Source organism: Pollachius pollachius, assembly GCF_949987615.1.
Source record: "Pollachius pollachius genome assembly, chromosome: 2".
Taxonomy (NCBI): domain Eukaryota; kingdom Metazoa; phylum Chordata; class Actinopteri; order Gadiformes; family Gadidae; genus Pollachius; species Pollachius pollachius.
The window spans coordinates 16,327,029-16,340,602 of NC_136935.1; the positions used below are offsets into that span (position 1 = coordinate 16,327,029).

At 45.3% G+C, this 13,574-nt stretch overlaps 2 protein-coding genes across 3 annotated transcripts; both read left to right on the forward strand.

Annotated features, from left to right (window-relative positions):
• The first annotated feature begins 643 nt into the window (after positions 1-643).
• On the forward strand, positions 644-3,750 carry LOC307071772 (uncharacterized protein). 2 transcript variants are annotated; one of them, XM_079730849.1, is made up of 4 exons: positions 644-1,059; positions 1,972-2,252; positions 2,419-2,485; positions 2,875-3,750. In XM_079730849.1, the coding sequence occupies exons 1-4, from the start codon at positions 756-758 to the stop codon at positions 3,609-3,611; spliced, it is 1,389 nt and encodes a 462-aa protein (XP_079586975.1). In that variant the 5' UTR covers positions 644-755; the 3' UTR covers positions 3,612-3,750. The 2 variants fall into 2 exon arrangements, with proteins under 2 accessions (XP_079586975.1, XP_079586976.1); XM_079730850.1 differs by having other exon boundaries at positions 2,422-2,485.
• An 859-nt stretch (positions 3,751-4,609) lies between these two features.
• ikzf5 (IKAROS family zinc finger 5) lies at positions 4,610-9,226 on the forward strand. The gene is made up of 4 exons (XM_079730580.1): positions 4,610-4,959; positions 5,097-5,263; positions 5,935-6,108; positions 6,212-9,226. Exons 2-4 carry the CDS (start codon positions 5,125-5,127, stop codon positions 7,219-7,221), a joined length of 1,323 nt encoding a protein of 440 aa, XP_079586706.1. The 5' UTR covers positions 4,610-4,959; positions 5,097-5,124; the 3' UTR covers positions 7,222-9,226.
• The last annotated feature ends 4,348 nt before the right edge of the window (positions 9,227-13,574 follow it).

Consider the following 13,574-nt stretch of genomic DNA (forward strand, 5'->3'; position numbering starts at 1 on the left):
ACGATATGCCATATTAAAGCTGAGACTCAAGGGAGTCCAACGGTATAAGCCTTCACATTTTGTGAACTTAATTCGATAGATGTGGAGGAATAAGGTCAATAACATTCAAAGTTACAACAACGCGCACACATGCACACAGACACACACGCATGAATACGCGCGCGCACACACACACGCATACAGAACAGCTCAGCTATTTAATATTTAATCTCAAATAAAACTTCACTTTATTTGTTTCGACAATGCCTTTTTTTTCGTGCATTTTTAAAATTTTACTCCATTTATAGTATGTTCAAATCCCTTCACTTGATTTAAGCCATTTAAAATTTCTTTACGTCGTAAGCTATGTGGCTTTACTAAAACATATTTTCAACAACACGTTGCACTACAGCACTCTGCAGAAAATGCATTTTCTAGTGTTGACATGTCCTACATTGTAATGTACTGGGAATACAGGACGAGAAGATAAGTGTACGCTATTAAGGAACGGGTTGCAGCCAGTAGGACATGGACATCTACATCCAACTTCTACGTCATAAATCCGCTTCAAGGCCCCTAGTACAGAGCGTTGTGATTGGCGTGGTTCATGTTTGGCGATACAGATACCGGATGTTCTTCAGTTCTTTGCATACCATCTCAGGTTTTGTGGTTACCTTATGTATGTGCTAATAAAGCCTTAATCTTTCTAACCTAGTACTTCTCGACCTCGTATTTCCTAGAGTATTTGTGGGGTTTTATCCACAACAGAGTAAAATATGTTAATAAACATGAAACCGTGCGGCTCAACTTTGGGAGAAAAGCTTTCGTCCATAATGGACGTACTTGCGAAAGCAGCCGTATCTGAAATTAGCCAACTGTTCTCGGAAGGCTCGGCTACCCTTCACTTAGAAATAACTCGGAGCCTGAAAGAAAACGAGACGCTGAGGACGAAGATGAAGGAGATGAGGAGTGAGCTGTTTTCTTTGCGACTTCAAACAAGACCAAATGCATCGCGTGCAAGTCGTTTGGCCCTGGCTCGAGCCAACATCTGCAAACCAGGGACTATATCACTTGGAAATGGTGAGTTGAGTCCCGGCTGTAATGGGTGGAAAAAAGGACGGTCCAAGTGTTCAGGAGGTACTGTTAGTAGATACATTTTTAGTAATTGGACAAAGTTATAATATTAATGATTCAAAATAAACATTGCATAATTATTTCTATCGGAGTAGCAGGCTACCTCACATGGCTAACACATGCCTAATATAATTTGACGATATGCCCATTTCCTTCACTTTGAATGGTCTTGGTTTTAATCTATTCGTCATCATCATCATCATCATCATCATCATCATCATCAGGCCTAAAGCCCCTGAAAGACACAAGGTGGTTGGAAACCCCCCTCTTCTTACACCACCCATAGATTCTAGGCAGCTTCGATTCGAGGATGACTGCTAGATTCTACCTTTGCTAAAAAAGCCTGGTGCTCTTTGGTAAAGCATCGTGACCCGAGCCCTTGTAAAAAACGAGTCAAACTTGAGAGTTGAATTTCAAAGATTGAATCAGTCAAGAGCCCAGAAAGGTTTCAAGAAGGATGCCACATGAGCTGGTTTTCATTCTCAAACATCAATAAACTCAAAACGTATACATGTTAGCTAATCATCTTGCAGGGATTGACACGCTGTAGCTTGTTATTGTCAAAATAGAATAATTGCACTTGTCTCGCATGTAATGTTGTGCTCAGATCATTTTGCGCTGGGTTTCTTTCAGTGTCCTCAACCTGGTCAGCCACTTGAGCTTTGAGTTTAGGGAGGAGGGGGCTGGAGGAAACATGCCTCTCCAAAACTCTGAATCTGTTTCTGCAGTACACATATTTAACCCTCTGTGTTACATACACAGACATTTTAATAGTTTCTTTCACGTGTACAAATACACACTGTCTCCTTTTGTGCAAATAATGTATCAAAACAATTACTTTGTCCCCTCTCTCTGCAGAAGACTGCGATGACTTTGGAGACCGCAGCACACAGCACGTCACCCCGAAGAGTCTGCATGGGGACGCCCCTGGCTCCTCCCACATGTGCAGTCACAGAGAGGAGCTGAGGATCCTGAGCGTCTACGGAAATGGGGAGGGCCCGCTGGCGGTAGACGGCCATGACACCCTCTTCACCGTGTCCGAAGTCGAGGCCCTGAGCTCACTGTCTGCGGATCACAGCGTGGCCAAGAGCCTGGAGTGCAGCGAGCGACTGGTCCGCCTTGAGGAGCTGACTGGGCAGGTTGGAAATCATCTTCTCAATCATGTCACGGATGCTTCCAACCCCAGCACACACCCATAGAAAGCACACACCTTAATGATTCAGTGTGTCGTGAGTGGGGATTGACCACTATTCTGTGCAAATTAAAGAATATGTCTAATGTGTGTTTCCTTCTTTATGTGGAAAGCAGCGGAGCCCAGACACCATTTTAATCAAAGAGGAAGAGGATATTGATGGAGGCATGCCACCTGTAGGTTAGTAATACACATTGCATCTATGCAAGCAAATGACCTGGATCAACTGAAAATGTATTTGATTCTACCAGCGCTAAAAAGCCTGGTCCTCTTTTGAAAGCGCATCATGACCAAAGCCCCCCTATAACACAAAGAATACCCCCCACATCCTTAAAAGAGGGAGACGTAGCAGTGCCTTCTCAGCTGGAGCCTTTGACCATTGACAACCCCAAGGGTGACAAGGAAAGGGCATAATCAACAAATAGAAGTTAGAAAGAAAGTGTCAAAATCCATCGAAAACACAAGTGTGTACAAAGGTATCCCTTTGTGCAAATAATGAATTAATAAGAATATTATTAATTTATTATTTGCACAAATATAGTACTCTTTCTTTGTTTTCCTCTCTGCAGAAGACTTTGATGACGTTGGAGACCGCAGCACACAGCGTGGCGGCCCCTCGGATAGTCTGCATGTGGACGCCCCTGGCTCCTCCCACATGTCCAGTCACAACGGGCATACCCACACAGACGAGAAGCCGTACGGGTGTGGCCAATGCATGAGGCGCTTCAAACTGAAAGGCAACCTGAAGCTCCACATGATGACTCACTCCGGGGAGAAGCCCTACAGGTGTGACCAATGCATGAAGCACTTCAGTCAAAAGTTCAACCTGAAGCTCCACATGAGGACTCACTCCGGGGAGAAGCCCTACAGGTGTGACCAATGCGTAAAGCGCTTCAGTCAGAGCTGCAAGCTGAAGATCCACATGAGGACTCACTCCGGGGAGAAGCCTTACAGCTGTGACCAATGCCTGAAGCGCTTCACTCAGAGCTGCAAGCTGAAGATCCACATGAGGACTCACTCCGGGGAGAAGCCCTACAGCTGTGACCAATGCGCAAAGCGCTTCAGTCAGAGCTACAACCTGAAGATCCACATGAGGACTCACTCCGGGGAGAAGCCCCACAGGTGTGACCAATGTGTGAAGCGCTTCGACCGGAGCTCCGACCTGAAGTTCCACATGAGGACTCACTCCGGGGAGAAGCCCTGCGTGTGTCTGCATTGCAATGCCAACTTCAGCAACCAGAGCAAGTTGCGTTTGCACATGCGCAAGCACACGGCAATTGACACAGCAACGGGACGCTTTGGGTGATACCGCAATCCTGTATTCATTGAAATGACTGCTGTAGGTTTTTTTTCATCATGATCAAAGACGCTTCACATCACAACTTTTGATTGTCTTTTTGATTTTATTGTTGTGGCTTTCTGGCAATAAAGGTTGTTGGTGGGTTTTTCGTTGATTGGGCAGTTTTTAGTCTATAGTTGGGCTGAAAATTCCCAATCCGATCTGGCAACACATGCTATCTACACAAACAAAATGCCATATGAAAGCTGAGACTCATAGGAGCCAACGCTATAAGCCTCATCATTTTGTGAGCTTATTTCGATTAACTCGCAAGACAATAGAGAATAAAGTAGCAATGTAATTGATAAAAGCATTTAAAATCTACATTAAAATGACCAACGTGATACAAATACAAAGAAAATAAATGTCTTTACGGGCTCAGCCATTTTTCTTGACGGGTAGTACTGAACTCGCTCTACTTTCAAAGCGACGAGATACTACGACCAAATGTGGGCGTGCCTCAGTGAAATTCCGCAAGAAAGCTGGGAGATTTGCAACTTACAACTTGCACGTACCGGCGTACCATCCAAATGGATTACAGCAGGGCCAACATATTTTTCCAAGTTACTACCACACACACACACACACACCAGCTTTTCTATATTTTAGTTCAAATGTATTCAAATTATTACATTTGCTATTTTAAAGTGAAGAGCTATTTGTTTAACTTCACTTAATTAGTTTCCAACCATTTTAAATTGTTTAATTGGTGTGCCTGTTTACATTGTTTACTCCATTTAGACTTTGTTCAAATCCCTTCACTATATTTAAGCCATTTAACATTTCTTTACGTCTATGTGGCTTTACTGAAACATATATTCAACCTCACTTTGCACTACAGCACTCACCGTATTTTCTGCAGGAAATTCATTATCTAGTGTGTTTTGTCCTCGGAACTTTTCTTTGCGGCCCAATGATCAGGAGGGCGGTGGGGAAGGTTTAAACGGGGGACGTGGAGTGAACTCTGACACCGTGAAGTGACTATTGTTTTGATATGGTTTTCGTTACCAAGTATCAGCCGTAACGTTCACTGAAATTAGTAATAGCTTCACAAAACATATGTTAATCAATCGAGGAATATAGAGTTAAATCAACCATGAACTGTCATGTGCGAAATCCTTGTTTGTTGACTAACGTTACAAAGGATGCTGTTAGCTGAGTGGCTAACGTAGCGTTGTTGACAGCCTACTATGGAGATCAATGTGAAGTGAGGGACAGGGCAGCAGATCGTTGTTTGTCCGGGTTTTCGGTCTCCCTACCTGCGTAGTAAATATTACCACTTTCAAAAAAGTGTTATACTACACGTGCTAGAAGGGTAAGTGCCGATCACAGCGAAACAGTCGGTGTTGATTTGTAACGTTTACTTCTTATTCCATAGTACTAATTGCAAGTGACGTGGCTTCTTTTGGTAACGTTACTGAAAACAGTTGTACATGCTTCACCTCCCTTTAGAACCATATCCGTACACCAAACCATCTCGATGGGCGAGGAAAAGCCGGACACGTTGGATTTTGTGAAAGATTTCCAAGAGTATCTCAGCCAGCAGACTCAACATGTGAACATGATCTCCGGGTCTGTGAGCGGCGTCAAGGAGGTGGACGATCACCCAGCTGGTAACTGTAAGACCCTGCTTTACATACAGGCTGGACTGTTACTAACTACATCAGTCTTATCACGTCATGGAAAAATGATGTGTTGCACCGTTTTTTTACACAAAAATCGGGCGTATTATTATTCCTTATTCATTATATATCGTCATTATCGTACAATGTCCTATGGGTCACACGGTATTCTTATATTCCCAATGTGTTTATCCGCTACGGGCTTTTGACGATATGGTTCCCTCTGTTGCCCGTCGGGGGAGTTTGTTTGCCCAGGTTGAAACAAAGTTTTAAATGTTTCAATGTTTAGGTAAACGTCTGACTTCAAATGTAGTGGTCTGGACTCTTTGCTGCTTTTGCACCTGTTGTAAATTGTTTTGGTATCAATGCCTGCCGTACCTGTACATTTTGTATCAGCGAAGACGCAAGCCAAACATATTTTGAAGTCAAGCGTTGACCAAACATTGACAGACGCAGACAGGATATTTTATAGATTAAAAAGTTAGATTCACCGCAACTAAACGGGCCGAGCTCATTTCATCACATAATGATCGTCCTTACACTAGCTTGATTCACTTTCAAAAGGACTTATGCATGTCATGATAAAATCACCCCACGGTCTAACCCTGCATAACCCATGGCAGTGAAAATGGTCTCTTATTAGCCCACATTTTGTCCTTTGTGTGCAGACTGCGGTCAAAATGGCCTGGACCACCCCTCTGCAGATATGTCGCTGGTCGACAGCTCAGGGATACTGGTGGACGGCTTTGAGAGGACGTACGACGGAAAGCTCAAGTGTCGCTACTGCAACTATGCCACTCGAGGAACGGCCCGACTCATCGAGCACATCCGCATTCATACAGGTGATTCGCTTTTCGTGCGCAAACTGTATGATATGTTATTCGTTTTGTGTTTGTATGTAAACGATTGAACTCAACCTTGCGTCTGTGCATCCTCTGTCTTCAGGGGAGAAGCCTCACCGCTGCCACCTGTGCCCATTTGCCTCCGCCTACGAGCGCCACCTGGAGGCCCACATGCGCTCCCACACGGGGGAGAAGCCCTACAAGTGTGAGCTGTGCTCGTTCCGCTGCAGCGACCGCAGCAACCTGTCCCACCACCGCCGCCGCCGCCACAAGCTGCTGCCCATGAAGGGCGCCCGCTCGCTGGCCCACAAGAAGATGCTCAGTGTGCTGCAGAAGAAGAGCAGCGCGCTGGGCTACGGCCGGCGCCTGCTCATCAACTTCAGCCCCCCTTCCATGGCGGCGCACAAGGCGGACAGCATGAGCAACTCCCCCCACGAACTGCCCCACATACGGCAGGAGGCCTTCGACGACCAGGGCGGGGCGCCCGAGGACGGAAGCTCCAGGGACGACGAGCTCCACCACCACCACCACCACCACCACCTCCACCACCACCACCAGGATCTGGTCATGGACAACCCCCTGAACCAGCTATCGACGCTGGCCGGTCAGTTGGCCAGCCTCCCCGCGCACGTCCACTCCCAGACAGCCCAGCCCCCCGGATCGCCCCAGGCCCGGTCTCCGGTGGACGAGAAGCCCTTCCTCGTACAGCAGCCCGACCCGGCCGACACGCCCCCTGTGACGGCCTTGGTCAACACGTCGCACGCCTCGTCTCCCACGGCCCCGGACCCCAGGCTCCCCCCTCTCCCTCAGAGCGAGGGCAGCACCGTGGCGGGGCCGTGCAGCGAGGGCAGCGGGCGCACCAGCACTCCCAGCGTCGGCAACAGCCAGCCCAGCACCCCGGCCCCGGGCCTGCCTGCCGCGCCCCAGGAGCTCGGCGCGCAGCACCACTGCCAACACTGTGACATAGCCTTCCCCGACAACATCCTCTACACCATACACATGGGCTGCCACGGCTACGAGAACGCCTTCCAGTGCAACATCTGTGGCCACAGCTGCATCAACAAGTACGACTTTGCGTGCCACTTTGCCCGGGGGCAGCATAAGCAGCTGTGATGCTTATGAACACCACAAAAAACAAAGAAAAAAAAAAAGATGAGTGTCATATTATTTCAATGATTTCACAGGGAAAATCCCACCTTGATGTAGCCTAGCCTTTGTTGTGAACTTTGCCGGGTTTTGGAGAGGCTGAGACTGTCAGCTTTGGGTAAGGGTTATTTTATATACGCTCACATGGTATAAGCTTACCATGCGAGTGTAATGCTGGCAAGGGAATTGTGTGCTATATCCAAGTGACACAGGTTTTAATGATAAACATTCCTTGAGTAATGTCACTCGGTATCAACTATGAGTTAAATAGTGGTTTACCAGGCACCATGTTGGAATCAAGTGCTCAGTGCAATTCAATTCAATTTCTTTACAGTGCCTGATATATATTTACTTGCTTTTTTTACTTCTAGCTAAAGAGTATTTATTTATATTATTACTAATAGACCTTGTTATATTATTTCCACTGCTCTGTGTATAAGTCCAGCACAGTTTAAGAATTTATCCATTTTTTTAATTGATTTCCTAATCAAGGGGAATTTTGGTGTGTTTGAAAAAGAAGTCTCTGTGCACAAAATGTGATAGACGTCATCGCACAAACTTTTATGTCCACAAATTTGTAATGTCTGCAGTGCCACGTTATAACCATAATGCAGGGCATGGTTCTGTCATTGTCCTGCTGGTGAATGTCCTTGTACGTCTGCAGAGACGGTGTAGCAAATGAGTAGGCAACATGACCGGTAGACTACACACAATAGTAGGCGACGCACAAGATGGAATCAAAGATGCAAGTGTTGTGTGTATGTGATTGTTAGCAGGGTTGTAGCTGTTGAACATCAGGTGAGTGGAACAGGCTATGCGGAAAACTTGCATGGAGATCAGATTCAATTTGCCTTATAACTAACTCCAGTGGTGTCCTGTAACTGTCCGAATGTGGCGGGACCTCCCGCGTCGCGATACACGTGCTGACGTTGAAGTAACTACCAAAATAACAGTGGTGTTTTAGGTGGACGGATATCTCGCTGCTGGTCATTATACCGAAGTATAAACATTGAATCACATGTCCTCACGCTATACTATCTGACTGCTCTGATGGGGTTATTGTTTAAGTCGTCAGCCGCTAAACTAGGAAATGAAACCAAAGCCTCGCCTATGTCGTCTGAGCATTCGCTTGATACAGAATGCCCTCTGCATAATCCTGGATGTTTTCTGTATCTGTATTGGCAGGAGAGGCCTACTAATATCTTATTTTACATCCAGGACCATGTAACTTAATTAAACATACACACACACATTACGAGTGAAGAGTTCCAAATGGTTGGCCTGCAATGGGGAATCTATGGTGCAACTACGTTTTCCTCAAAGATTGTGGAGTTCCCTTCCCTTCACACAGACCCCTTTGCATATGGTGATTTATACGGCGGGTTGTTGAAAAGCAAATCCTAGACCTGTCCTTTTAACACACTATGACTGGACCACATCCTGACCTTTTTGATATTGTAATCGTTCACTTTGATGTTGGCCAGCACCCCCTTTCTGAATAGAGAATTCTCCCCCCCCCCCCCCCCTCCTCATATGTAGTCTCCTGTGGACGATGCTTTGTTCAGAATTGCCACGTAGCACCAGAGATGCCGGGTGCTTTTCCTTTTCAAGATCACATGCCTTGAGATGCTCACGTGGAGATGTGGGTCCCTGCTTTCCTCAATATTAACTGGGTATTGTATTCTGATTGTTTTGATGGATGTTAAGTGTCAAAAAAAAGAAGAAGGTGAAACTGTTACATCGAAGAATCCTGCTTAGCAAGGTTGTGCAATGTACTGAATGGTGTTGTCTGTTGCTTAGCAACACGTGTGGACAGTTTAGTTACTGTTGCTAGGACCAACTGCTTGAGACTGCTGGTACTACAGGCATCCAATGATAATGGCCTTATGTTCTGTGTGTCCTTGGTCGATTGGTAGTTGTGAATGTGGAAGATTTTTGTAACCCCCCCCCCCCGAGGTAACAAACTATTTTATTGTGAGATGAAATTAATGCTAACAAATGAACAAATAAAGTGTTTTCTAACAATCTGTCCCTCCCTAGTCTCCTTTTTTGTCTTCTTTTGTCACTATAATAAGTGCAAGTACATTTATTGTTGTTAGATATGCTTTTAATCAGAATGAAGTTGAAAGGAGAGTCTTAACAGTGTTGGCCGTACAGCATATAACACAACACAAAGAGCAGAAGTACAATTGATTAGAAACAACAGCTGAAAACTCATAATGAATCAAAAATCAATGGTCTTTTCGGGCGCCACCTCCTCCTTCACACTCGCTTCACCCTGGCTCCCCAGGTCTAGTAGGAAGGGGGGAGAAAGTGGAGGAAAGTTAGTGATGAAAAAAAAACACACATTTCCAAGGGCCTCCCCCATGCAGAAAGAGCCCAGCGGGCCGGTACCTTGCAGCGTGAGCGGCCCCAGGACCAGGGTGTGGCTGTCCTCGGAGGCCCTGAGCGCCCGGGCCTTACGCCTGCTGCAGCCCCGGCGGCAGCGGGAGTTGGAGGCGGAGGCGGGGCAGACCACCACCTTGCACTGCAGGTACACCGACTCGTGGCTCCGCAGGAACTGGAAGGCCCTGAAGGTGAAGCGGGCGTAGCTCTTGGTGCCCGAGACATAGGCCTGGTAGGTGCTGTCTACGCCGCATCTAGTGGGAGGCAAAATAAAAGAGTTTGTGTTTTCTATGAGTTGAGAGTTTATATACCGTTTATTCGTTATGTGTGGGATCAGGCCTGGTGAATATGTTTTTCTTTATCCATACTACTAGAGAGGTAGATTGCAGATATTTGAGGATCGAACCCACAAAGTAGCCTGTTAACTATCATGCCCCCCCTTCCATTGGATGAGACGAGTACTTGACTCATCTGGGAGTGTGCGGCACTAATTCAAAGTTTAAACGATGATCTCCTGGGACAGTGCATACCCGTTGCGGACAAGGTCGTAGGTGTTGCTCTGAAAGTCGTGGGGCGAGGGCGAAGCCACACACGTGTCCAGGAAGAGAACCAGGCCACTGTCGTCCCTCCTCAGGCTCACCTGGACGTACATGTCCTGGTTCAGGGTCACCACGTATGGAACCTGGGTCACCTGATCCAAGAAAGGACCAACATAAACATCAGAAAGAGGAAGATTTACACAACTAAAACAATATTTTACCTTTTGGAAATGATACTCATATTGCATATAGTATATGAATACTTAGTGTGTAGGTACATAGATATATATTACGTGTTTTACTTTTGTCCTGTTTTTCTTTTGTTGTCTGGGTGGGGGGGGGGGGGAATTATCATTGCACAAATGTTCAAACAAAGCTGCTGTCTTCATGACCCCTACCATATATGTAAAACTTCTGGAGGTGTAGAAGGCCATGGTCCCGTTGAATCTGCCAATGCCTGTGATACTGCCATTTACCCCGCCCCGGGAGATATACAGGATCTGTACTGTGGTGTCCGGCTCCATGTGACAGTCCACGTTCAACTTGAGGGAGGACTGATGCGTGATCTGACCGTAGTCGGACTTAAAGGCGCGCACCGCATTCGTATATACGATTCTGCCACTCTCAAACTGTTTCAATAAAAGAACACATCGGGAATTAGGGGACATTTGTGGGCCGCTGGGATGTCAACGAATGCTGACATTTGAAAGATGTCACTCTGTGATTGCTCATAGAAAGCGATTTGATTCTTACCCTTTGTGCTGTGCCACAAGTATTCATCGGGAAACTAAAGATCACTTGGAATGCAGAGATTTGGGGTCTGCAGTACTGGTCATTCAAGTACAAACTGTGGCCATCGTAGCCCAGAGAGTTGAGATAGGACTTCTCAATCACAATGTTCATGTTGTCTGAAGAACACTCCACTCGACCTGGTGGAGACACAATAACCCATTCTTACGCAAGTTTCTGTTTTGAAATTTCTAACCGATGTTCTCCACTTATCTTCAATGCTATATTATAAAGGCTGAAATCTTACTGACATTGGTAGTGCATCTTAGTTTTTGAAAGGGGATTCTGAATGACAGCGATTGTCTGCATTGATTTTCAAGCAAGACTGAGATGAAGGGCTGGATTGGGCCGAGCCGATAACTTTGTTGGGTCCGATTTAGCCATGTAGAATAATATAAAACGTCCCTACCAGTTGACTTGAAGTCTATACTGACCTGCGCCTGGTGGAAGAGAGCTTTGGAATTTGGCGTTGAACCCTCGGCCGTTCCCTGAGCCGTCCGTCCGGAAGAGAACAGTGATGTAAGTGGAGGAGGACTGGAAGAAGTTCAACGTGTTGTTGCACAATTTCCCCAAAGGTCGCGAGTTCACGCTGGGTCCATCAAAGACGGCTACGTAGTCACAGGAACAGCAGTTCTCCAACCTGGATGCACAACGGATCATCAAGTCAGCTGAAGAACAGCTTTGTTAATAACTCAAATGTTTTGTGTGTCTGTGTGTGTGTGTGTGTGTGTGTGTGTGTGTGTGTGTGTGTGTGTGTCTTCATGAGTCGCCGATGTGACTCACTGGAGGTCAGTGATGGACAGGTATATCCTATGGTTATTCGATGCTCTCAGCTGCCACACGCAGTAGCTGTTGCCGTGGTAGTAGCCAGGGTAGCCCGGGCTGGAGAACGACCCAGAGATAGATAGAAAGCCTCCGCAAGGTGGACCTGTAAGAGGTTAAGCATCAGAATTGGGTTATTAAGCTCTATTTTTCAATTGAAGGGATCCTAATGCAATACGTGTAGTATTATCCATACAACCTGTTAATTTGGTTTTGATGAGGTGAATGGAGAGATATTGTCTCACTGGATGGTTTTCACTACACTGGAAATGTTCATATCATAGAATGTAGATGTTTTTGTAATTGATAACAGAGATGGTTCATTACCTGTAGTAACTTCTGGTGGGTATGCTGTAGTGCCTATACACTGAGCTGCAAGACGGATGAAAATGTTTCACTTTTTAAAATAGATATTTTTTCATTCATGCAAACATTTCAATAAATGCCAATATTTTCATTTCATCTGTCATGCGTCAATTCTTACGTTGACTGGAATGTCATTATGAATTACCTTACTCCTTAACATATCTTTAAACTGATACTTTGAAAATATATTTACAACTTTCTACACTGAGCTGCAATACAGATGAAAATGGGTTTCAGTCTTTAAAGTATTTTTTTTTCATTTATGGAAACATTTTACGGCAGATTTTGTGTTTACAGGCCTTATCACTTACATAAGTAGTCATAGCAACAGTTGCCATAGGATTCACAGGAGTAGTGGCAGGAACAGTTTCCGACCAAATAGCCACAGTTATATCTGCAGGAACCGTCCGCTAGCAAAAGATAAAAATCAAATCACACATATAGCATTTAACTGTTTGCCTTCATGTTTTCTTTAAGTAGACCGAAAAGACGATCAAGTTGATGTATCGTCACTCTTGTTTCTGCGACTCACCCACAACTCTGTAATCGGCCCGAAATCCTTGGTATGTCTGGCTACCATCAGTGGTGAAGCGTACGGTCAGAGTCTTACCAGTGGAGTGGAAAGTAGACCTCTGATTACCACACAATCTGCCAAGCCGCCTTTGGTTAATACTGGGGCCATCATAGACCTGGATACCATCAAATCTGCAGTCCGGCCCCTCTAATCTGTGGATAGCATTTGTGTCGCAGAAAATATAAACATTGACCATGAGCCGAAGACAACACTTCATCGTGTTCAAATGCAGCAGGAAAATACGTTCCTCATTATCAAATGATGTCAGATTGGTGATTAAATGATCATGCTTACTCAACATGGAGGAACTCCAGTTCTATAACTTCAGAGCCTGGACTGATGACCCATACACAATCCATGTTGTTAGGATACTGTTGTGGGTAGTTGGGGCTGGTAAAATTCCCCTCAGTAGAGTACAGCCACCCACCACAGTTATTAACTGAAAGGCGATCACAGAGAACGTTGGAGCAAGGGTTTCCTATCACAATGAATGGTAAATATTAAGCACTTGTAAATATTGAACTGGAGTATGAATGGAATCCTCTGTTAGCTTGTTTGCCTCCGATTTATTTGGTTAAAGACCTTCACTATATCAAGGATATATCCATGTTTGTCAGCTATGGAACAGTGTGTTTACAGCCATCCCTGCTAAATAACCAACCTAATTCTAAAATTATGCCGTTATTATTAATAACTTGTGTCAGACGCAGAGAATTCAACAAATGGTTGTAGGAAACAACATAAAGAAACACAGTGCTAAAAGGGGTGACCAGTGCATGGTGTCATTGGAAAGCCTAAAATTGACATTATTTCGAGAAGAGACAAACACGTTAGTTCAATTTTGT

Excerpts from the sequence above, each read along its gene's own strand:
- LOC307071772 (XM_079730849.1), top strand. The coding sequence starts at position 756 with ATGTTAATAAACATGAAACCGTGCGGCTCAACTTTGGGAGAAAAGCTT. Across the intron at positions 2,253-2,418 it reads TTGAGGAGCTGACTGGGCAG|CAGCGGAGCCCAGACACCAT; the intron begins GTTGGAAATCAT and ends TTATGTGGAAAG. Across the intron at positions 2,486-2,874 it reads TGGAGGCATGCCACCTGTAG|AAGACTTTGATGACGTTGGA; the intron begins GTTAGTAATACA and ends TCCTCTCTGCAG.
- ikzf5 (XM_079730580.1), top strand. The coding sequence starts at position 5,125 with ATGGGCGAGGAAAAGCCGGACACGTTGGATTTTGTGAAAGATTTCCAA. Across the intron at positions 5,264-5,934 it reads CGATCACCCAGCTGGTAACT|ACTGCGGTCAAAATGGCCTG; the intron begins GTAAGACCCTGC and ends CTTTGTGTGCAG. Across the intron at positions 6,109-6,211 it reads GCACATCCGCATTCATACAG|GGGAGAAGCCTCACCGCTGC; the intron begins GTGATTCGCTTT and ends CTCTGTCTTCAG.